We start from the raw sequence: 25,113 nt of genomic DNA on the forward strand, positions 1-25,113 counted from the left end.
GCAACTTAATTTTAAATACATTCCCAAGCTTTACCTTATTACTCCTCCCCCATGTTTTATATTTATTTTTTCTTTTTTATTGTTATGTTAATCACCATACATTACATCATTAGTTTTTGATGTAGTGTTCCCTGATTCGTTGTTTGTGCACATCACCCAGTGCTCCACGCAGAACGTGCCCTCTTTAATACCCATCACAAGGCTAACCCATCCCCCCACCCCCTTCCCTTCTAGAACCCTCAGTTTGTTTTTCAGGGTCCATCGTCTCTCATGGTTCGTCTCCTCCCCCCATTTACTCCCCTTCATTCTTCCGCTCCTGCTATCTTCTTCTTCTTCTTTTTTTTCTTAACATATATTGCATTATTTGCTTCAGAGATACAGATCTGTGATTCAACAGTCTTGCACAATTGACAGTGCTCACCGTAGCACATACCCTCCCCAATGTCTATCACCCAGCCACCCCATCCCTCCCACCCCCCACCACTCCAGCAACACTCAGTTTGTTTCCTGAGATTAAGAATTCCTCATATCAGTGAGGTCATATGATACACGTCTTTCTCCGAATGACTTATTTCACTCAGCATTACACCCTCCAGTTCCATCCACGTCGTTGCAAATGGCAAGATCTCATTCCTTTTGATGGCTGCATAATATTCCATTGTGTATATATACCACATCTTCTTTATCCATTCATCTGTCCATGGGCATCTTGGCTCTTTCCACAGTTTGGCTATTGTGGACATTGCTGCTATTAACATTGGGGTGCACGTACCCCTTCGGATCCCTACATTTGTATCTTTGTGGTAAATGCCCAGTAGTGCAGTTGCTGGATCGTAGGGTAGCTCTATTTTCAACTGTTTGAGGAACCTCCATACTGTTTTCCAGAGTGGTTACACCAGCTTGCATTCCCACCAACAGTGTAGGAGAGTTCCCCTTTCTCCGCATCCGCGCCAACATCTGTCGTTTCCTGACTTGTTCATTTTAGCCATTCTGACTGGTGTGAGGTGGTATCTCCTTGAGGTTTTGATTTGGATTTCCCTGATGCGGAGCGATGTTGAGCACTTTTTCATGTGCCTCTTGGCCATTTGGATGTCTTCTTTGGAAAAATGTCTGTTCATGTCTTCTGCCTATTTCATGATTGGATTATTTGTTCTTTGGGTGTTTGAGTTTGATAAGTACTCTATATATTGTGGATACTAGCCCTTTATCTGATATGTCATTTGCAAATATTTTCTCTCATTCTGTCGGTTGTCTTTTGGTTTTGTGGACTGTTTCTTTTGCTGTGCAAAAGCTTTTGATCTTGTTGAAATCTCGAGTTCATTTTTGCCCTTGCTTCCCTTGCCTTTGGCAATGTTTCTAGGAAGAAGTTGCTGTGGCTGAGGTCGAAGAGGTTGCTACCTGTGTTCTCCTTTAGGATTTTGATGGACTCCTGTCTCACGTTTAGGTCTTTCAACCATTTGGAGTCTATTTTTGTGTGTGGTGTAAGGAAATGGTCCAGTTTCATTCTTCTGTATGTGGATGTCCAATTTTCCCAACACCATTTGTTGAAGAGACTGTCTTTTTTCCATTGGACATTCTTTCCTGCTTTGTCGAAGATTAGTTGACCCTAGAGTTGAGGGTCCATTTCTGGGCTCTCTATTCTGTTCCATTGATCTATGTGTCTGTTTTTGTGCCAGTACCATACTGTCTTCATTATGACAGCTTTGTAATAGAGCTGGAAGTTCGGAATTGTGATGCCGCCAGCTTTGCTTTTCTTTTTCAACATTCTTCTGGCAATTCGGGGTCTCTTCTGGTTCCATACAAATTTTAGGATTACCTGTTCCATTTCTTTGAAAAAAGTGGATGGTGTTTTGATGGGGATTGCATTGAATGTGTAGATTGCTCTAGGTAGCACTGACATCTTCACAATGTTTGTTCTTCCAATCCATGAGCATGGAACGTTTTTCCATTTCTTTGTGTCTTCCTCAGTTTCTTTCATGAGTATTTTATAGTTTTCTGAGTACAGATCCTTTGCCTCTTGGTTAAATTTATTCCTAGGTATCTTATGGTTTTGGGTGCAATTGTAAATGGGATCAACTCCTTAATTTGTCTCTCTTCTGGCTTGTTGTTGGTGTATAGGAATGCCACTGATTTCTGTGCATTGATTTTATATCCTGCCACTTTACTGAATTCCTGTATGAGTTCTAGCAGTTTTGGGGTGGAGTCTTTTGGGTTTTCCATATAAAGTATCATATCATCTGCAAATAGTGAGAATTTGACTTCCTCTTTGCCGATTTGGATGCCTTTGATTTCTTGTTGTTGTCTGATTTCTGTGGCTAGGACTTCTAGTACTATGTTGAATAGCAGTGGTGATAATGGACATCCCTGCTGCGTTCCTGACCTTAGGGGGAAAGCTCTCAGCTTTTCCCCATTGACAATGATATTCCCTGTAGGTTTTTCATGGATGGCTTTTATGATATTGAGGTAGGTACCCTCTATCCCTATACTCTGAAGAGTTTTGATCAAGAAAGGGTACTGTACTTCATCAAATGCTTTTTCTGCATCTATTGAGAGGATCATCTGATTCTTGTTCTTTCTTTTGTTAATGTATTGTATCACGTTGATTGATTTGCGGATGTTGAACCAAACTTGCAGCCCAGGGATAAATCCCACTTGGTCATGGTGAATAATCCTTTTAATGTACTGTTGGATCCTATTGGCTAGTATTTTGGCGAGAATTCTTGCATCCATGTTCATCAAGGATATTGGTTTGCAATTTTCCTTTTTGATGGGGTCTTTGTCTGGTTTTGGGATCAAGGTAATGGTGGCCTCATAAAACGAGTTTGGAAGTTTTCCTTCCATTTCTATTTTTTGGAACAGTTTCAGGAGAATAGGTATTAATTCTTCTTGAAATGTTTGGTAGAATTCCCCTGGGAAGCCATCTGGCCCTGGGCTTTTGTTTGTTGGGAGATTTTTAATGACTGCTTCAATTTCCTTAGTGGTTATAGGTCTGTTCAGGTTTTCTGTTTCTTCCTGGTTCACTTTTGGTAGTTGATACATCTCTAGGAATGCATCCATTTCTTGCAGGTTATCTAATTTGCTGACATAGAGTTGCTCATAATATGTTCTTATAATTGTTTGTATTTCTTTGGTGTTGGTTGTGATCTCTCCTCTTTCATTCATGATTTTGTTGATTTGGGTCATTTCTCTTTCTTTTGGATAAGTCTGGCCAGGGGTTTATCAATCTTGTTAATTCTTTCAAAGAACCAGCTCCTAGTTTCTTTGAACTGTTCTACTGTTCTTTTGGTTTCTAGTTCATTGATTTCTGCTCTGATCTTTATTATTTCTCTTCTCCTGCTGGGTTTAGGCTTTATTTGCTGTTTTTCTCTAGCTCCTGTAGGTGTAGGGTTAGGTTGTGTATTTGAGACCTTTCTTGTTTCTTGAGAAAGGCTTGTATTGCTATATACTTTCCGCTTGGGACTGCCTTGTTATATTCCAAAGATTTTGAACAGTTGTGTTTTCCTTTTTACTGGTTTCCGTGAATTTTTTTAATTCTTCTTTAATTTCCTGGTTGACCCATTCATTCTTTAGTAGGATGCTCTTTAGCCTCCATGTATTTGAGTTCTTTCCGACTTTCCTCTTGTGATTGAGTTCTAGATTCAAAGCATTGTGGTCTGAAAATATGCAGGGAATGATCCCAATCTTTTGGTACCAGTTGAGACCTGATTTGTGACCTAGGATGTGATTTATTCTAGAGAATGTTCCATTGGCAGTAGAGAAGAATGTGTATTCCGTTGCTTTGGGATGGAATGTTCTGTATATGTCTGTGAAGTCCATTTGTTCCAGTGTGTCATTTAAAGTCTTTATTTTCTTGTTGATCTTTTGCTTAGATGATTTGTCCATTTCAGTGAGGGCGGTGTTAACGTTCCCCACTGTTATTGTATTGTTGCAATGTGTTTCTTTGCTTTTGTTATTAATTGCCTTATATAATTGGCTACTCCCATGTTCGGGGCATAGATATTTACAATTGTTAGATCTTCTTGTTAGATAGACCCTTTAAGTAGGATATACTATCTTTCCTCATCTCTTATTACAGTCTTTGTTTTAAAATCTAATTTGTCTGATATAAGGATTGCCACCCCAGCTTTCTTTTGGTGTCCATTAGCACGGTAAATGGTTTTCCACCCCCTCACTTTCAATGTGGGGGTGTCTTTGGGTCTAAAAGGAGTCTCTTGCAGACAGCATTTCGATAGGTCTTGTTTTTTAATCCGGTCTGATAACCTGTGTCTTTTGACTGGGGCATTTAGCCCATTTACATTCACGGTAACTATTGAAAGATAGGAATTTAGTGCCATTGTATTGCCTGTAAGTTGACTGAGAGTGTATATTGTCTGTGTCCCTTTCTGATCTGTGCTGCTTTTAGGCTCTCTCTTTGCTTAGGGGACCCCTTTCAGTGTTTCTTGAAGGGCTGGTTTTGTGTTTGCAAATTCCTTTAGTTTTTGTTTGTCCTGGAAACTTTTTATCTCTCCTTCCATTTTCAGTGACAGCCTAGCTGGATATAGTATTCTTGGCTGCCTATTTTTCTCATTCAGTGCTCTGAATATATCATGCCAGTCCTTTCTGGCCTGCCAGGTCTCTGTGGATAGGTCTGTTGCCAATCTAATGTTTCTACCATTATAGGTTACATATCTCGTCTCCCGAGCTGCTTTCAGGATTTTCTCTTTGTCTCTGAGACTCGTAAGTTTTACTATTAGATGTCGGGGTGTTGACCTATTTTTATTGATTTTTTTGAGGGGTTCTCTGTGCCTCCTGGATTTTGATGCCTGTTTCCTTCCCCACATTAGGGAAGTTCTCTGCTATAATTTGCTCCAGTATACCTTCTGCCCCTCTCTCTCTTTCTTCTTCTTCTGGGATCCCAATTATTCTAATGTTGTTTCGTCTTATCGTATCGCTTATCTCTCGAATTTGCCCTCATGATCCAGTAGTTTCTCTTTTTCTCAGCTTCTTTATTTTCCATCATTTGGTCTTCTATATTGCTGATTCTCTCTTCTGCCTCACTTATCCTAGCAGTTCGTGCCCCCATTTTTGATTGCACCTCATTAATAGCCTTTTTGATTTTGATTTGGTTAGATTGTAGTTCTTTTATTTCTCCAGGAAGGGCGTCTCTAATAACTTCCATGCTTTTTTCAAGCCCAGCTAGTATCTTTAAAATCATGCTGAACTCTAGGTCCAACATCATACTAATGTCCCTATTGAGTAGGTCCCTGGCAGACGGTACTACCTCTTGTTCTTTTTGCTGAGGTGATTTTTTTCATCTTGTCATTTTGTCCAGAGGATAATAGATGAATGCGATAACAAAATGCTAACAATGTAACAACGTCCCCAGAAAATATAAATAAATCAGAAAAGACCTGAAACTGGGGGAAAAGAAAGGGAAAGAAAGAAAAAAGAAAGAGGAGAAAAAAAAGATAAAAAGATAAAAACAAACAAAAACAGAACAATACAAAAAGAAACAGAATATGATCATATATGATCAGGCTAGTGCATAGATCAGTGCCACACACCAGATTTTGGGTGTATTTTGGTCTGTTAGAAGAAAGTGCCTCCTAAAATTTTAAGGAAAGAAAGACTTATATATGTACAAAATAAGGGTTGATAGAATGAAGGGATGGAAGATGACTGTAAAGATGAAAATTATAAAAGATTTTATAAAAGGAATTGATAAGAAGTTGTTTGAACAAAGAAAGAAGATTTAAAAAAAAAGTGAGATAATGTGATCAGGCAGGAGACTAGAACAAAGCCATATCCTAGTGATTTAGTGTATATTTCTATCTGTTAGAAGAAAGTGTATCTCAAAATTTTAAAGATAGAACAACATATATATATGCCAAAAATAAGGGTAACTACTATGAAGGGATAGAATAGGACTCTAAAAATGAAAAATAAAAATGTTTTTTTTAAAAAAGGGATTGATAAGATGTTGGTTGAAAAAGGGAAAAAGAAAAATTAAAAAAAAAAACAGTTAAAAAAATTAACTTTGTAAAACTAATGAATCATTGTAAAAAAAGCCATGAATTCTATGTGCAGTGTTCCCCTAGCACTGGAGTTCTCCCATTCTCCTTGATCGGTAAACTTGGTCTTGGCTTGCTGGCTGTTCCTGCTGATCTTCTGGGGGAGGGGCCTGTTGCCGGGGTTCCCAAATGTCTTTGCCCGGAGGCGGAATTGCCCCACCCTTGTCGGTCTGGGCTAAGCAATCTGCTCGGGTTTGCTCTTGGCAGCTTTTGTTCCCTGCAAGCTCTCGGTACAGCTTTGGAGAATGAGAGTGAAAATGGTGGCCTCCCAGTCTCCGACCGGAGGATCCGAGAACTTGGTGCCCCGCCCCTCAGTGCGCCCCCAGAGAAAAGCAGTCAGTCACTCCCTTCTCCCCGGTCTCCGTCCGCACCCCGTGCTCACCCGGCCTGTGACCGTGTGTTTCTATCTCTGGCACCCGACCCCGTGTGGAGTCTCCAAACCCAGCAGATCCCTGCGGTGCCCTCACGCGCCGCTCCTCCGGCAGAGGAAGGGGCGTGTCCCCGCTCTGCCGCTTGTTGGGTCCCTGCTGGAGGAGCAGGGGCCCAACTGGGCCGCGGATCACAGTTTATGGCAACCCCAAGCTGAGAGCCCGCTCCTCGGCTCCGTCTCTGCAGTCGGCTTCCCCGCTCCAATACCTGGGAGCTCTGCCTCACTCAGGCACCCCCGGTCTTTCTGTGACCCCGAGGGTCCCGAGACCACCCTGTCTCACGAGGGTTCCTCCCCTAGCTTAGCCACTGGAGCAACGTCCCTCAGCGGAGCTGATTTCTAAACATTCCGATTTTGTGCTCTGCGGCTTTATCACTTGCCAGAAGCGCCCGATGGAGGCCCCCTCCACCACCGTCTATTCTCCCGAATATTGCCTCAGATTCACTTCTCCGCAAGCCCTACCTTCCAGTAAGTGGTCGTTTCTCTGTTCAGAGAGTTGTTGCTACTCTCTTCTTCGATCTCCTGTTGAGTTCGTAGGTGTTCAGAATGGTTTGATCCCTATTCGGCTGAATTCCTGAGACCAGACAAAATCCAGGTCTCCTACTCCTCTGCCATCTTGCTCCGCCCCCCCATTAGCATTTCTTGTAGGACCCATTTAGTGGTGATGAATCCTTTACCTTTTGCTTATCTGGAAAGCTCTTAATCTGCCCTTCAATTTGGAATGGTAACCTTACTGGTTAGAGAATTCTTGGTTGAATTCATTGAACAGATAAAGTAACTGAGCTACTTCAGGGATGGGAGACCATCCCAGCCAGGTGCTCTGGGCAGGAGAGCTCAGATTGTAATGTTTACTCTTTCCTCTCAAGTGAGTCCCTCTATTGATTCCTTTTATTCTTTCATTTGCTAAATAATTATTGAGCACCTACTATGTAGTAGGCACTTGGGAGGCTTGTGGGATTCAGTGGCAAACAAGCTTGTAGTCCAGTGATGTCCTCTTTCATTTTATAGGTTATGGCTTTCAAATCACAGCCTATTTCCTCAAGAGAGGGATACGCCTTCACTGTTTCGGGGGTTCACAGAGGACTGGTAAGAAACTGATTTCTTGAGTTGACAGGCACTTTGCACTATTAAATTGCTCTAGAGAAGAAATGAAAATTAAGGAACCAAGATTCCAACTTGCTTCATTGCCTTTGTGAAATTGAAGTAGTAATTAAGAATATTTCTAAACATTTGTGATTTTTGTTTTGTTTTTTAATTTTCACTGATTTTGAGAACTGTGAGCTGAGCCACATTGTGCTTCACTCTCCTGCTGCATCTCAGCACTTTCATTGAGCTTCCAGAATGATTTGACAGGCAGTTAAACTATGAATCACTTCATCTTTGTCTGTGCACACCAAGTCCCTGGGATACAGAACAAGTGTGTACACGAGAAAATGCTTTCCCAGCCCAAAGCTGTCAGAGCCCTTCTTAGGTGTGTGACAAGGCCAGCTTCCCTCCTCATTTCCACAAGTCAAGAAGTCCACTGGGGAAATGATGTCAAACACGTCCAGCCAACAACAATAAAGTCAGATGCTAATGACAATTCTCCAAGCTGATCTGAACATTGAAAAGAAAATCTAACTGAACTTCCTTGGATGATTTTAATATATAAGATATGAAACAGGGACTTTGAAAATAAACTGTACGAAGATTTGCTCTTGGAATCTTAACAGTGATCTGCACTTTTTAAACTTTAAGTGTCAGTTAAGTATATTACTCTCTTAATGGGGCTTTCCACTTTGTTCAATTCTCTTAGTAAAATAAGCCAGTTATCCTTGTATCTGTCTGTTAAAATGAAGGCTAGCTACTATGTATGGTAGAGATAGTTACTGCCTAAATCTTTATTTAAATATTAAAACAATAAAAATCTCAGTTATGACCTATGCAAAGAAAAGGTATACAGAAGTTGCTTTCTGTTTATACAATACCTAGCCCCAAAATGTTCAAAATTCATCATTTTGGCATTCTTATTTTTCAGAGAAGAAATGGAAGGACAAATCAGAGGAATTACTGGATAGAACTGATTATTTTGAATTTGAATTCTGATCCACTGAGTTGTATTGCAATGTTAGGTTTTGGGCAGAGGGCAGATAATGAATTCTGGGGCTCAGTTCCCTCTTCCTGAAAGTGAGAAGCAGACTACTTACCACTTAGTTCATTAAGAAATTTTAAGAATTAGGGTTGCCTGGGTGGCTCAGTTGGTTAAGAATCTGACTTCAGCTCAGGTCATGATCTTGGCGTCCTGGGATTGAGCCTTGTGTTGGGCTCTGCACTCAGTGGGGAATCTGCTTCTCCCTCTCCCTTTCGCTCTGCTCCTCCCCCTACTCTTGCACATAGGAACGCGCTCTCTGTCTCTCTCATAAATAAATAAAAATAAATAAAATCTTTTTTTTTTTTAAGAAATTTTAACAATTAATGAATAAGGACACCTGGGCGGCTCGGTCAGTTAAGCTTCTGCCTTCAGCTCAGGTCATGATCCCAGAGTCCTGGGATCAGCCCTGCATCAGGCTCCCTGCTCATTGGGAGGGAGCCTGCTTTTCCTTCTCCCTCTGCCGCTCCCCCTGCTTGTACTCTCTCTCTCCCTCACTCCCTCTGTCAAATAAATAACTAAATAACTAATCTTAAAAAAAAAAGAATTAATGAATAGATATTAATGACTTTTATTTATTTATTTTTGGGTTTTCAAAGTCTATTCCTAGTCTCCTAACCAGATAAACATCCATGAGAGGTCAGAGTTTCAACACACTCAGGCTTCTGAAATGGGGAGGTCTAATGGGGGTAAGACCAGAATGACAGGTTAGGTCCCACTTAGGGAGGGCTTTGAAGTCTGCAGGTCTGTGGTAGATACTGAGGAGCCAGGATGGGGTTTTGAGCAGGATAAGTGGAGCTGTATTTTTTTTTCTTTTTTTAGAACTGGTAACCTGCTTGCACTGAGTAGGATAAAATAGAATAGGGAAGAGTGATCACCAAGGACACAGTGGTGGTCTAGGGGAGAGGTAAGGAGATGGCTCTTACTAGAACATCAACTCATTAGGCCTTTGGTGTAATTAACCTAGCCAGGTGGTATGGTGGTAACTGTGTTTAAGTTGTGTGTCCCCGTAATCAACACCTTCGCGCTTGGCTCCTTAGTGTATCAGGCTAAGAGGCGTTATTACCTCAGTCAGTCCCTCACATTGTCATCCATTGTTGGAAATGAACAATGTATGTAAAAGGCTTCACTTATCTGATTCATACCATCCCTCTTTAGAAATATTGGTCATCTAAGAGGGAAGTTTTCACTTTTAGAAAAATGGCTTTGTGATATCAGTATGATACATGTGTATTATAAAAATATTAGAGCAATACAACCAAGTGTAAAGAAGAGAGAAGATCCTCACCTGCCACCCAGAATATACACTATTAGCATCAGCTAAACATCACTCCAGAGATAGGTGGAGGCTGCGTAAGTGAACATGGATGGATAGACAGATGAGAGAGGAGGAAAGATACAGATGGCATTGACCACTTCGTGTTCTTTTTTTTATTGAATGTTGGGGCATCTAGTTCTATGATTCCTTCAGCCTTCTCCACCCAGAAGTCAGTGGTTTGCTTTAAGAAGTTGTAATGATAGATTAGTGGACTGTAGTGTAACTGTATCATCTTTGCTATCGCATATTTTACTATTTCCTTATTTTTCCTATTAATGACACTGCTATTTTCATAGCCTGATTCAGATTGGGAATTTGCCCTCCAGTTTAGGGGACTGATCTAAGACCAGTTGACCAAAGAGATGATAAGTAAAATAATTAGTAAGAACGTCAACAGGTTTTCAGATTTTATCTCCTATTCTTCCTCTTCCTGTATAAATCTGCACACTCATTAGAGAACGTTGATCCTGTTTCCCAAATGTGAGTTCTAGTCAGAAAACAGCAAACTGACACAGGGGGAGGGCTGCAAAAGCCCTTCCTGGGGGTTTCATGGGATATAATATAATGGTCCAGGGGCTCAGGTGGACCAATTTGCAACCTCCTGGGTGCTCCCCACAGCTCTGTGCTTGCCCCGCCCTGCTGACTGCAAACACTGAAAGGCAAGGAGGAGAAGAGACATGTGTCTGATACATACATGCTTATAACTATAACTGAAAAATCTGGGACCAAGCATTTCCAAGCATTTCTCTGTTCATAGATTTTTGATGCCTTTAGTAACTTGATTTTCTTCATTTTGTGCAGAGCTCCGTGTATTTCCTGACAGATTTGTGGTCTGTGTAAGTCAGCTTTCATTCAGTTGTGATCTTTTGGCAAGTCAGAATGAAGAATTGGTATGTACAAAAACATATAAATAAATCTGCTTAAATGACAACTTACTGTAAAAATCATAAAAAGTGTTGTCTTCAGTTATCATTTGGTTATCCATCATTCAGTGCATGTTTTAAGGGACCAAAAATGTCCTACCTATTGCATGATAATATTAACTGATGTGTTTTGTTTTGTTTGCTTTTATTTTTTTTTATCCTGAAGACCCCTTGAAAATTTAGTTTGATCAGCCTTATCTTTTCTACGTCATTTTTAAATGGGAAAGCAACATATCACAAAATCAGTGATGGTGCTTATGATAATATTCAAATGAGATAAAGCAAAGTCTTTCAGTGAAATGAAGCAAAATCCACATGTTTCCACTGGAAGCTTTCATTGGGGTCAGTGGCTTTTGAATTTTATTCCATGGTGAATCACTGACATTTTCATGAGAATCAGTACTTGTCCCCAGTGTGTTGTTTCTTTGCTGATAGGGCTTGTTTTCTATCTCTTTTCTCAGGCTTAGTCTCAAGCTTCATCGGGTCCTGTTTCATTTGTGTTTCATTGGAGTTCTCAATGCAGTTAAATAGATACAAAAAACTCACCCATAATATTGTAGCTTACAGCTTTGTCTTGTAAGCTTAACATATACACTTGAGAGAGTCTACTTGGGGGTGTGTGTGTGTGTGTGTGTGTGTGTGTGTGTCTTTCTGTCTGTCTCTTGCTGCAGCCACAGTCCAATCTATCTGAACTTATCTGTGTGCAAACTTTTTTTCATATTTTTGGATATATTACTTGAACTTTAACAAAGAGGAAAAATATCTAGCAGACATGAAACCTGGACATGAAGTGTGACATGATTATTATGCTTCTAAAATAATTTATGGGAATATTAGATTACTCCTTATGTTTATTATTTTTTAATCCATATGAAATGTGAAATTTGGCCCACATGGTCTAAAACCAGCTTCTTACCTCATCTTAAATAAATGCATAGAGACTAAAAGGGTGAATAGGGACCTAGGAAGAGTAAAGAGCAGAGAAGCTTTTGTTTGGAGCAGATGAGCGCTTTGGAAAAGCCAGCGGGACCCTTATTTCTTCATCTATCAATTAAATGGCATAAATCAAGCAAATTTGGTGAAAAGTATTAAAAGTGTATTCTTTGAAATGTTCCCAGGATGTTAGAGTTGTCTTAGTAAATTAATAAATACTAAAGTAGTAATGCTGTTGGCAAACAACTATAATATAACTTAACTGATTCTCAGAGCAGTGAAGAAATTCATCTGTGGTTTAAGAAAACAATTAGCTATACCAGCAAGTGTCATTGCTTCAGATGGAATACAGAAGAAATTAAATCTTGTATGATATGTAATATTAATACTTAATACCTTAAATTGTTAAGGGTGAATTAAAACATTTCAATACAAATGAAATATTATCCTCCTTAGGGGCACTGGTCTTTATACAGATCGGAGTTTTCTATAGCTGCTGTCATATAAATCCTGTAATCTGGAGGACTTCCTAAATGTTAAGAATTTTCATTCTGAAGAGTTGACTAGTCTGAGCCTTTTACATAAGCCAGTTCAGTTTTCTTGTCTTCAGTATGTTTGTTTGTTTTTTTTTTTAAGATTTTATCTATTTATTTGACGGAGATAGAGAGAGAGCACAAGTAGGCAGAGAGGCAGGCAGAGGGAGAGGGAGAAGCAGGCTCTCTGCTGAGCAGGGAGCCCAATGCGGAACTCAATCCCAGGACCCTGGGATCATGACCTGAGCTGAAGGCAGCCGCTTAACCAGCTGAGCCACTCAGGCGCCCTTGTCTTCAGTATGTTCTGACTTCCAGTGATAACACTATCAGAGTTTATATCATGAGGGTCTTTCATTGTTTTCAGTGACTCTTTACATGTGCTCTGTCTCTGGCTCTTCAGCTGCTCTTCTTCTGCACCTCTGACTGTGCCTTCACGTACACACACTTTCCCAGCCACGCACACGGGAGTCAGCTAACACATAGCACCACTAACCAGCTCCCTTGCTGGACACAGGCTCTGTGCACCCCTTTCTCCTTTCCGGCCTCCAGTCCACCACTTCCTTAAGCTTGTTGTCCCTAGGAAACAGTGAAATATCCAGGCCTAGCAAGGGGTCCTCCTGCAAATTGCCCATCAAGCCAAAAACATGGTCCTTCCACTGCAGGTGCCTTGGAGCTTTCACCTCATTGATGTTTGACTTCTGCAGAGCCCAGCTGTCTCAGCCATTTGAGGCTCAATAAACCATCCCTCCTTCCCAGAATTGCCTTCTGTCTGAGAGAAGGCCTGCATACTCCTTGGTATATATTTCAAATGCCCAAAGCCAGTAATATCTGGCTTTTGTGTGCATATTCCTTGAACTTCTGGAAAGCTTTGAATTCTTTATCGGTTTACATTGATATTCACCAGAGGGCAGGATCCATCTCGTTTCCGTTGGTAGTTATTCTCCAGGAATGTCTGACTGGGCAAGGCCTGGGAAATTGGCTTCCTAAAGAGCTGTATTGGAGATGCGTTTTTGTCAATAAACATCAGTGATTTTCCTGTAAGTGTTTACTGAACTCAGTCTTCCATGGCCCCAGAAGTGATGGGGGAGTGAGCCAGTACGCAAGCAACAGCCTGGGTGCCTCGCTTGTGCCTCGAGTAGCAGATTCCTTTTCCTCCTCCTCCTTCTTTTTTTCTTTTTCTTTTTCCTTTTCCTTTTGGTTCCTCCATGTCTAAATGACAGTTGGTTAGGAAATCTGGGAGTGCCTATTCAGAACTGCTCTGCCAGGGGGTCCTTTCAGCCTGTATAGAAGGAAGCCAGCTGCCCTTCGCTCCCCGGTTCTTAAAGGTGGTTGCACAAAAGAACTGCTGTTCCAGATCGAGCAGTACAAAGGGAGTAATCTCCCTCTGGAGGGCAGAACGGGTGCAGCCATGCCACCCCCTCACACCTTCCCCCAGCACCAGGGAGGTCTGTTACCCCAGCATTGGGATTTCTGTTGCCCACCGAGGGGCGTTGGTGCAGGGAGATGCTCCGTGTTGCAATAGCTCTGTACCGAGTGCCCATGTGCCAGGGATGTGGGAATTGTGATGTGTACTTTGGGAAGAAAGGGCATTATTATGAGATGAGTCACTGTATTTTTCTTACTACAGTTTCTCATAAGAAATCTCAAGGCCCTTGTAGCCCCAGTGTTTGACCTATTGCTAGGAATGGAGCCGGGAAGTCTTTCCGAGGGTTTTACCTTTTGTTTTGTTCTGTGGTGTTTGTTCTCCGTTACTTTCTTTTCCTGAGAAATATGAAAAGCATTAAGTAAATTTTGATTGCACTCAGTTATATTCCATTTCAACAATATTGGCTTTCATATTTACAAACCCAGGTCCCTGTGTCGAAGCTGTTTTTTCCCTCAGATGTAAAGCTCTGGGGCTTTTGGGAAATGAAAAATTATTTATTATTTTTATTATTTCTTTATTAAAGTGAATAGCCAATAATCACCAAAGTAATTGCTTTACTAAGTAATAACTTTGTTGTGTAAATAGAACTCAGTATATAGCTGGGGCATTTCAGGGTCAGCACAAAGCTATTATCTCATAGAGCATTGGTTACAGGCACTCCTACCCTCTGGAGATCCTTCCCATCTGTTCTCACCATCACACTTGAACAAGTTGCTGAGTGCTGGCTCTGTGCCAGGAGCTCTGGTAGGGGAAAAAAAAAGAAAAAATAGGAAAGTGGAGCTTGTAGTCTGCCTTCAAGGAGCTTGTAGTCTGCCAGACCAGGGGTACTGAAGGTTACCCTGGTGACCTAAAAAAAAAATGTAATTCAAATAGAGCCTCCTTTTTTCTTAAAGATGTATCCATTCTGCACCTTAATGGTGCACTTGGATCCTCTGCTATTCGGAAGAAAGCCCCAAATTCTAAATTATTTTCTTACTTTTAAACCTAAGCTGTAAGTCTGTAATTCTTTTGGAAATTAAAAATGGCATGTAGCACACCAGGGCTGCCTGAAAGTGGGTATATAATTCAGATACTTGAGTTCTCTGCCTCATGCCTGCCCCATTCAGGTTGTGGCCAAGCTGTGGCAGTAGCCGTCAAGGTTCTGCAGACGCACCGGTCACCAGGCCCTATGTGCTGGGCCCTCAATGTAGCATCACCTCGGGGGACGATCACTGGCATGTCCCGACGGGAGACACTGTTTAACACTAAACTGAACACGTGAGTCAAACTACTGTGTAATGGCAAAGAATTCTGCTAGTTTATGAGTATGAAATTGAAATGAGAATGAGTCTAAAGAAGCAATAAACTATGCTAGCCGGGATTATTTTTAGCTTGGCTGTCATAATTGAACCTCTGTGGGCCTTAACCCTCATCTCAGTCAAGGGGGGAGGTATCAAATGATCTCAGAAATCCTTTCTCACACTGAATTTCTGTCCAAGGAAGCAGATGAAAATGTAGCTAAGTAACAACCGTGAAATAATTTTGTACAAAAGAGAACCTCACTTGTAGGTTTAAAAGTTGTTGTAAAAAATGGGGGGTAGAGCTACATTTTGTTTTAGGAAAGATAAAAAGAATATATAAAGAAACATTTCAGACCTTCTGTTTCTAGAAGAAATAAACTACTTAATAGTTAGACTATGCATTAACTTTGCACCCTAATTGACAGAATGTTTTATAAGGGAACTTCTGCCTAACTATAAATGAGATCATTCGAGAAAAGAACTTTTTTTTTTTGTATCAAAAAATTAAATAAGTAGTGGATTTTTTTCTAAGTTTTTCATAATGTGTCATAAGCTTTTTAAGAATCCATTCTTCTCATCTTATTGTATTTCCTAAACAATGCTAGTGGTAAATTACTTGGAAGCCATTAACCAGAGATTCCTGTAGCCCTAGGAAAAGTTCCTTGACGGGGAAGATGTTGTTTCCATATTTCACATTTCCCACAGTGTTCTGAACTTAGTTTTCTACTTAATAACTGCTTACCAAAATTGTCCGTGTTCATTGTACAGAAACTCTAGAATTCTTTGTTTACAAAGAAAGTAAAAATTATCCACAACTCCCAACCTAAAGACAGCCTGTCTTAATGACCTAGTCTGTACCCCTCCATACTTGATACTTGATAGCTGAGGTCACTATGTACTTATTTTAGCCAGGACCCACTCATTTGTGAATTGTGTGTTTGTGTCCATTTTCCTACTGGTATTTTTGTATTTCACGAACTCCTGACTGTTTAAACACTTCTTACATAGTAAGGAAAGTTAACTTCTAGTGAATTTATCATTTACCTTTCAATTATATGACATTGCTGTGTGGTAGATGTGTATGTCCTCATTTTTATGGTTTCTGTAATGATTTCTGCCTTTGATGATCTTAGTGTTTTAGTGCTCATAGTTGGACAAATATTTACTTATATTTTCTTGTATTTTTGTGGAATTTGTTTTAGTTTGTAATGTGAGGTTTTTATTCTGTATATTGATCAGTGTTGTGATTAATTGTGGTTTTTAGGTTTAAGGGATAAACATGCTCAGTCTGCCTCTACTAATGGGGCTTCACTTTTGGGGTGCACACAAGCAGGAGGCTTCTCCGGGGCCAGGTTCTCCTTGCCCTGTAGTAGCAGGACTTCTCCAGTGCCCACCATCTTGCCTTCTGCCTCCAGGCTGACTGCCCTCTCCTCTTCCAGTCACCTGTGGCCAGTGCTAAAGGTCAGAACATGGTCACCAGATAGTTGAGGAACAAATTAGGGCCCACCCTCAACAGGGCCTACAGATGGGCTGTTTTCTTTGGGTTGAACTGGAAACTACGGTAGCCGTCAACACACCTGCTCTTACGTGGGCTGGCAGGTGCAGTGTCCTAGCGAAAATGCTGGTGGTGGGGATGAGATATTCTAGGTTGGTTTGGTCTGTCTAGGATAGTTTTTCTAGGCTGTGACAAAGAAGATAAAATTTTTTTCTCAGGTGAAATCATTTTGTTAAAGATTAACTGTCCTTGGGGGGCCTGGGCAGCTCAGCTGGTTGAGCATTCGCCTCTTAATTCAGCTCAGGTTGTGATCTCAGGGTCGTGGGATTGAGCCCCACGTTGGGCTCTGTGCTCAGCACAGAGCCTGCCTCAGATTCTTTCCTCTCTTCCTGCTCCTCCCCCTGCTGGCACTCTTTCTCTCTCTCTCTCTCTCTCAAGGAAATAAATTAATTTAAAAAAAAGATGAACTGTCCTTCACTTATATGTTACAGTAACCTGAGGTTTCATTCTCCTTTCCTAATAACAAAATTCTCCCCAATGATTAGCCAGCAGCATTTGTGAATGAGATGGTTCATGTTCCCCTGTCTCCAGCACCCCTGAGGAGCCTGCCCTTTGGGCGCCTGGGTGGCTCACTCAGTTGAGCGTCCGCCTTCAGCTCAGGCCGTGATCCTGAAGTCCTGGGATCGAGCTCTGCAGGGAGCCTGCTTCTCTCCCCCGCCCGCCCACCGCTGCCACCTCTACCCCCGACCCCACCCGCCCGTGTGTGCTCTCTCTCGCTATTTCTCTCTCTCTCTCAAATGAATAAAATCTTTAAGAAAAAAATAAAAAGGAACCTGCCCTTTGCTGACTTAGAATAAGATAGGCTGGATAAGCTGGAGTTGGACATACCTGAGTCGGACTAGTTTGATAGACTAAGTGAGAATAGGGTGTCTCTGGGCCCTCTAATCCTTTGTGCCTCTTCTCCGTAGTGCAGACTTAAAATCTTCCTTTGATGACCCGTTAGATGATAGATTCAATTAGGAAAAACAGGACAGGGAATAAAACAAGTAGAAAAGAGATCAAACTTGAAATTAGAAGACCTGGCTTTGACCACTGCCTCTCTCACTCCCTGGATGAGCTTGGACAAGTCATTTGGCTTTTCAGAGTATTGGTCCCCTGTTTTGTTAAGCAGAGGTAAAAGGGATGCCTATTATACAAGCTTTCCCAAGTTTTCCTAAGGATCAAGTGAGATAGTTAATATAAAAATGTCTTCTAGACTCAGAAGCACTCATCCAATATTATCATTATTGTTTCCATTCTTCCCCGAAGAGGAGTCAATTTAAATGTCATTAACACCAGATTAGCAAATTGCTATATATCTTACCCTGCCTGCTAGAAATGGGAATATCCATCTGTACATATTATTTTCCCAAGAAGCTCAGCACCCTCATTTTTTGTCTCCACTTGCCAGCCCAGCTTCATTGTGCAGCTATAAAAAGAGAGGTAAGAAAAGTTAAGTGATAAACTCCCATTTAGCCAGCAAGTCACTGGTGAAGAGGGGCTACAGTAAGAGCATAAACTGGTGACCTTCGGTGGGAGCCCTGTTAACCAACATCCAGAGGAGGACGGGTAGAGACCACCAGCTAAAATGCCTTTCATTTCCAGCAGCTGCCCATAGACTCACAATGAGATATGGCTTTGGAGGAAGGGCCCAGTCTCTTCTCTGAGGTACATAGGAATTGGGAGTCCACAGACTTCTCAGGCCCAAATTTGTAAAAGCTCATATGTTCATCTGAGCACACACAGTGATAGCACAGAGTGACGTGCTAGTGAATTATGTTTAGAAAGTTCATTTAGTAAGCAGATGATTTAGAATTCAGTACTCATTTTCCCAAGGAAACTGTGTCATAAATGGGGTGAGGTTCCCAGACTAGTTCACAGAAGCTGTTACTGTCATGAGATGGGAGTCTTGGAAAGGGGGTCTTGCTGTCTGCGTCCAAGAGAAATGGGAAGAGTTGTTCCTTCTGCATCCCTGGGCAGAGGGCCAGCTCTGAGCACTTAGAATTTTGAAATAAGACAGTCATCTGTGATGTCTTCTCTACGGCTCTTCTGCCTCACACCCACTGGTGTCCAGGGATACCGTGGGCCCTCTTCTGGCCGGCCCTACCCCCTGCGTGGCTGGTTACACCTTTACCCACCTGGCTCCTCTCCCATCCCATCCAGTCCCCCACACTGAGCCACGGGAGATGTTAGGGGGGGAAAAAGTCACCAACGTGAATGAAGGGCTAGCAACCTTCCTGCAGGTGTTGGCATTTTTCAACCACAGATTTTGTGGGAGAAGGTATTTTAGAATAAGGAGACCCCTAAAGATAGGGTATCTCGCCTGAGGTAGTCCCCATTAAGTTTCTGTTTTTCACAGATATTTCCCTTCTGCTTTTAAACTGGGCACTATTAACCTGTGACTCATGAATTCCCTGAAATTTAAAAAAAAAAAGTGTTTTTTTTGTTATAGTTTTCTAGTCAAAGTTAAATAGCTTTCATTCAGTCCTCAGAGTGGTCAGCGAACCCCCCATCATTAAGAAGCACAGGTCCCAAACCTGCAAATTCTTTAAAGCGTCCAAGTTTCATCATGCTCGAATGGCGCCAGAGACTCCACAGTGGGGCCTAGGGGTGCGTGGGACTTATTTTTAGGTTCTCAAGGGTTAGGTGAATGTAAACTGGAAAATCCCTATGAAATGTGTACTTCCTGCAAAATAACTTCCTTGATTTTTTTCACTGATTTCATTTTCAGGTTAACATTCTTTGCAACTATTTATTGGTACTTCCCTAGATCTACACAAGACAGTTTCATAGTCATCAATTCAGAATGAAAGAAAACTTTAAATTTTTTATTAAAACAACAACAACAACAACAAAAACCTAGAGTGTTTGCTACTGACCCAGGGAGCAGCAGCAGAGTACTTTCCCTTAGAGATTGGTCCTTTCGTAGGAAGCAGAGCAAAGGAGGCCTTGGAAGAGGGACTTGGCCCAGAGAAACAGAGTGAAGCAAAAGATTTGTCCCTCACTGTGGGAATTGGACAGATGACTTAGCCTCATAGGGCATCAGTTTCCTCATCTCTGAAATGGGGAAGGTCACGTCCTCCTCTTGGGCATCTCTTGAGGACTCATTTGGTGCTAGTCCCTATATTAACTGCTTTGTGTGTGGTATCTCAGTACAGATGTCTTCCATCTTTAGAGAAAGTGACTTAGTTTACAGTGGAATTCGTGAGATATCCTTTTCCCTTTCATTTGACCTCTTTTTGCTGCAGTTCCTTTGAGTCTATATAGATAGAGATAGAGATATGTAGTTTCTATACATTTTTTTAATTGTTCATTGGTACTCCATCCCACCTGTTTCACCCTTTTTACTTCCGTGACTTAATAATTACCAATAATTTAAGAAAATATTAGAAGTGAAATTTGGGAAAACGAGACCTCTTCCTCATTTTAAGACATGTGGCTTCTGTATGGTCATAGTGCATCATGGTCTAAGATTGTGGTCATTGTCAGAATTTGTGCTGTGCTGGGGCTGCTTTTCTGTAAGTGACTTGACATTCCCTCGCATGTCACATTTCAGAATGCTGATGCTCCTGAAAATCATTGGGCATCACACTAAAGTTCAAGAATAACTTCTCTTTCTGCCTTATCAGAGAGTTATAAATAATCGAAAGTTGTCTAGGCTTATACTCTAAATACTATTATTTGCTGCCCGAATAAGTTGATAATATATTACTTTTACTCTGCTTTTATTGTTTGCAAAAGACTTTTATTGTTTGTAGGGCGCTGTCACATACAATAACTTATTCAGTGCAACAAACCTGAGAAGAGATTGTATCAGTCTTGAACCTTTTAGTTTTCAAGGGACAGGAAGGCCAACTCAAAATGGCTTAACAAAAAAGGAAGGTTTTTGGCCCATGTGCCTGTAAAGTCCAGACTTCAGGTATGGCTTGTTGATCAGAAGCACATAGAATATCATCAAGACTGTTTCTTCTGGCTCTGCCTTGCACAACGTTGGCTTCATTCTTAAGCCTGTATGTGGGGGTTGGCTCTGGTAGCTCCAGGCCCATGGGAACAGAGAGCAGGCCTCTTCCCAGGCCACCTGCAGCTCGTGCATTTCTTTGAGGCTCATGAATTCAGTACTCTGATTGGCCTGGATGGGGTCACAGGCCTGCTTCTTGAATCTGGTGTGGAGACAAGGCCTCCTGAAATGCATGGACATTAGATGGGGACTAGAGACAAAAATCTGAGTATTATTTCCAGGAAATGAATGAATGTCCACCATAGAAATAATTCTTATTCCTCTTTTCTAGAAGAGGAAACTGATGTTCAGGGAAGATAAGTAGCTTGTCTAGATCTCACTGCAAGGAAGAGACTGGGTGGGGGCTAGACCCAAGGACTTCCAAGTCAGCATCCTGTACTCTTTCTACAAGTTGCATCTCTGACTGTGATGGCAGATGCCCCACTGGGCACAGTGGCAAGCACTGCACAGAGGGCCAGGCCTTCTCCACTCAGTTCTGCCCCTAGCTAAAAGCACACTTAATCTCTCGGGTCTCATTGTTCTTGTCTGTCAAATAGGGACAATACCTGCCTGCCAAATAACTCAGTAAGGCTCCGATGAGATGTGGGGAAAAGTATAAGTTCTCTACAAATGCAAGGCAGCCTTACCTGCTTACATACCCTTTATGGTTTCTGTAGGCACCAAGTTTTCTTTTACAGTCGTGTCAAGAAAATGTGTTTAGCACTTTCTAGTTTCTAAAGTGTGCCGCGTATAGCTTGCTGCATTTACATTTTCCAAACAATCCTGAAGGACAGATGAGAAACCCACCAATCAGGGAGTTGGGAGATGGGTTCCGGGACAAGCAGCCAAAGACTGCCAGACCTTGGCTTCCATCTCCTGCTTTGTTCTTCTCCCCCCTCTCATCCCAGGAGTGTTAAACTGATTTGATCAATTCGGGAGTTATGTGATCACAAAGATTTCAGACACGGTAACATTTTGAATGTGACCTAAAACTATGTGTCCTAATATTTTACTATGAGTTACCTACTTTTAAAATATTCTGGTTGGGTTATTAATTATTTTCATTTAGGAGTGACTAAAACAATCAGAGGAAACACGTACATAACCATAAGAGAATAGATCTCTAAAGAAGATAAAGCCTGAGAGCACCACACTACTACAGTAAGTCCTACTGTGAGAAAAACTTTAATGGCATTGAAAAGCTTTTTTTCCTGACTTCTCCCTTTATTGCCCCATATCAGGCAGGATGTTCTGCAGTCCTGGAAACGAGAGTGTGGTGGGATAGCTCCTGTCATCCCTTCTAAGTGTGGCTGGGAGGACCCTGGGAGGACCCCACTGGGGGCCGTGCTGTGATGGCGGGGTGCACCCACGGGGCTCTTTGAGTGACCTGCAGTCTGGTCCCATGGCCCCAAGGACCTTCCTCGGCAGTTCCAACCTGGGCTAATACTGATGTCCCAGGGCCTACAGCCTGCTGCTTGAAAGCTGAAGCAAGATTCTCCCGACAGAAGCCCCGTTTGTCAGATGAGTAGTGGCATTGCCTTCCATGCTGTTTGTCCATGTCGAGTGAAGGTCCCTGGAGTGTGGGAGTAACAATATTACCTGCTCACCAAGCTCTTCCGAAGGTGACATTGGCGAATAGTTGCAAAACTTCTGAAACAGTGCCTGACACCCAGGTGAAACTTGGCACACACTAGCAGATCACATCCTCCAAATATGCCCAGAATCATCACTGATGCTCCCTCCATTAACCACTCCCAATCCAGCTACCCCATTTCTGTGCTCCCACTTACTGCAGAATCCTTCAAAAGTGACTGGCCCCGCACTGGCCCTGCATGACCACGTTTGGCCATGGAGCATTTGAAATGTGGCAAGTCAGGAATGATGTCCTGTAAATGTCATATATATACCAGATTCCAAAGACTTGGTATAAAAATAGAAAATATCTCAACATTTTTATATTACATGTTGTAATGATAACATTTTATGTATTGGGCTAAATAATATATGTTATTGAAATCTGATTTTGCCAGTTTTCTTTTACTTTTTTAGTGGTCTATAGGAAATTTAAAGTTATATGTACAGCATATGTTTTATTCCTGCTGGAGACCCCTGGTCTCTACTATGTCTCCACTTCACTCTTGAACCCATCCATCCCAAACAGGCTTCGGTCCCAGCACTTCACCAAAAAGAGCCTTTGTCAAGTCGCCTTCCTCTGGTCAGTTCTCCCTCCTAACTGCTCAGCCACATTTGACGTGGTTGTCACTTTCAATGAAACACTTTGTTCTCTCATGATCTCTTTTCCTGAATCCTCCTCATTTTCTTGACTTCTTTTTTTCCTCATCCAAACTCACCCTGTAGTGGAGTTATCCTGACTGATGACTTTCTATACCATCTGCATGGACTTCCCAGCTTTGTGTCTGTAGCCCAGACCTCTCTCTTCCTGGAACCTGTATCTTAACTTCCTGCTCAACATCTCCATTTAGATACCCAGGAGGACTCTTCAAGTTTACATATCTAAGGTTGGTTTCTTGGTTCCACTTCCCCAAGGCTGTCCCTCCCCCAGTACTTCCTGTGTTGGTAAAGGCTAACTTCCTTCACCCACTTATTTAAACCACAAATCTTGGAGTCATCCTTGACTTTTCTTCTGACCAACTATATCCAATCCATTGACACATTCCATGGGGCCTCCCTTCAAATTATATTTCCAATCTAACCATTTCTTACCATCACCAGCTCCTCGTCTCTGAGTGGACTATTGCAGTAGTCTCATTACTGGTCTCCCCATGTCCATCTGTCCCTCTGCGGCACCCAGAGTGATCCTTTTAACATGCCAAGTGACTTTTCCCCTTAGAACCTTCCAGAGGCACATCATTGTCCTTAGAATAAAATGTGCCATCCTTATGAAAGCCATATGTGATTTGCCCCCCTCACCACCACCAATACACACACACCCCTGCTACCTGCCCTCCAAACCCCTCCCCTGGATTGCTGTCCTGTTCTTCTCCCCCCAGGCACACACCATCTCCAGAGCCTAGGTGTTCATGCTTCTCCCTGTCTGAAATGCACTGTGTTCACATGGCTCACCCTCCACTCAGATCTCTAGGTAAAGCTCATCTTCGTACCTACTACAGCCTTCCCCCCCCAACGAACATATCTAAAACAGACACTTGGGACGTTTATTTCTCCTCATAACATCACAACCTTCTGACGCATCATATGTTTATTTGTTTCTTGTCTTCCCCATGGGATGGAGATTCCGTGAGAGCAGGGATGTTTTCTGTGAGTCCACATCCTTTTCCACAAAGGCCTCAGAACAGTGTTCGGTACAGAGCTCAGTGTTGCCTGATTGGATGATTCTGCCGGACTCTGCTCAGTTATCAAGTCTGTCCGTGCCCCATTAGAGTGGGCAGAAGTTCATTAACTCTGCTGGGTATCAGAATCACTGGGGAAATTGCTTAAAATGCATATGCTTTGACTCTACCCCCTAGAGATCCAAATGCAGTAGATCCTGGGGTAGAATCTGGAACATTTTTGAACAAGCTCCCCCGATAATTTTGATGCCTGAGGTAACTGGACCACACTTTGCCAAACAGTGCCTCCAGTGGACTGGTTTACATTTGTTTATCTGTTGCTCTGTTCTGTCAAGTATTATTTCATGTATATCAGCAGTGCTTGAATCACCTGGGAACCTAAATATAGATCTCATAGCCCCACCCTAGGTCTGGTGAATCAGAACTTCCAGGGATGGGTCTTGGGAATCTATATTTTTTGAAAAGCTCCCTTGGTGACAGTCTTCCCAACAGCCTGTGGGAGCCTCAGCTGTGTTTTACAGGCTCCTTGAGGAGGTTATAAACTCAAGAGCAGGTGTTTCTTATGTCTTTTTAGGCCAACTTCTCTTCCCATCCCTCATTAATCCAACAGTGTTCTACTCTAAACTGGTATTCAGTAAGTCACCATGGAGCGAACACCTTGATTTATCCACAGTTTCTATTTGCCTTTGTAACTTGAACATCAGCCAGTATTTCTAACTATATTTAAATCCAGCCCATTCTCTGATTAGAGGCAGGAAGCAAGTCTTAGCTGCCTTGCTAATTCTGGTGGGGATTCTCTTTGCAGTCTTTTCTATCCACAATTTAAGATGTGTTTCCCAAGTCAGACCAGACAGCATTGAGGTAACATCACTGATCTTCATACTTAAACATTCACCCATTCACCCTTCCTTTTGGACCTGTACTAGGGTGCACGTCCTTAGCCTCAGGGTGCATCCACTAGACTCCACAGCATCCCTGGGGATGGCGACAAGACCTGACCCCTTGCTCTGGGAGCTTTCCTGGGCTGCTCAATCTGCCAAGGAAGGTGTCCCCCTGGATTAGATTCCCTTTGGGGCCTGTGGCCCTGCCCTACTTCTTTTTGGTTTTGTCCTGGAACTATATATAGACACTCTTTGTTTAAAACTAAAATCAAAGCATTACCAAAAATTAAAAAGTAAATGGGTGGGGAGTGGACGGGGCAGGTGATGATACTTGGAGGATTTTATTCCTTGGCTAGACTCAGAGCTAGCTTC

The 25,113-nt window shown here is 42.0% G+C and overlaps 1 protein-coding gene across 8 annotated transcripts in view; it reads left to right on the forward strand.

Annotated features, from left to right (window-relative positions):
* The window catches only part of SLX4IP (SLX4 interacting protein), a 189,727-nt gene that overhangs the window by 155,686 nt on the left and 8,928 nt on the right, over window positions 1-25,113 (forward strand). For 7 of the 8 annotated variants that reach the window (XM_025876005.2, XM_073878397.1, XM_073878394.1 and 4 more), the window contains 2 exons: window positions 7,486-7,563; window positions 10,725-10,813. In XM_025876005.2, the coding sequence (XP_025731790.1) occupies window positions 7,486-7,563; window positions 10,725-10,813 (167 nt within the window). The remainder of the gene's footprint in view (window positions 1-7,485; window positions 7,564-10,724; window positions 10,814-25,113) is intronic. The other variant, XM_025876006.2, reaches the window with a different exon arrangement.

The sequence above is a fragment of the Callorhinus ursinus genome, unplaced genomic scaffold, assembly GCF_003265705.2.
Source record: "Callorhinus ursinus isolate GAN/ISIS: 27379988/994484 unplaced genomic scaffold, GSC_fseal_2.0 scaffold29, whole genome shotgun sequence".
Classification (NCBI taxonomy): domain Eukaryota; kingdom Metazoa; phylum Chordata; class Mammalia; order Carnivora; family Otariidae; genus Callorhinus; species Callorhinus ursinus.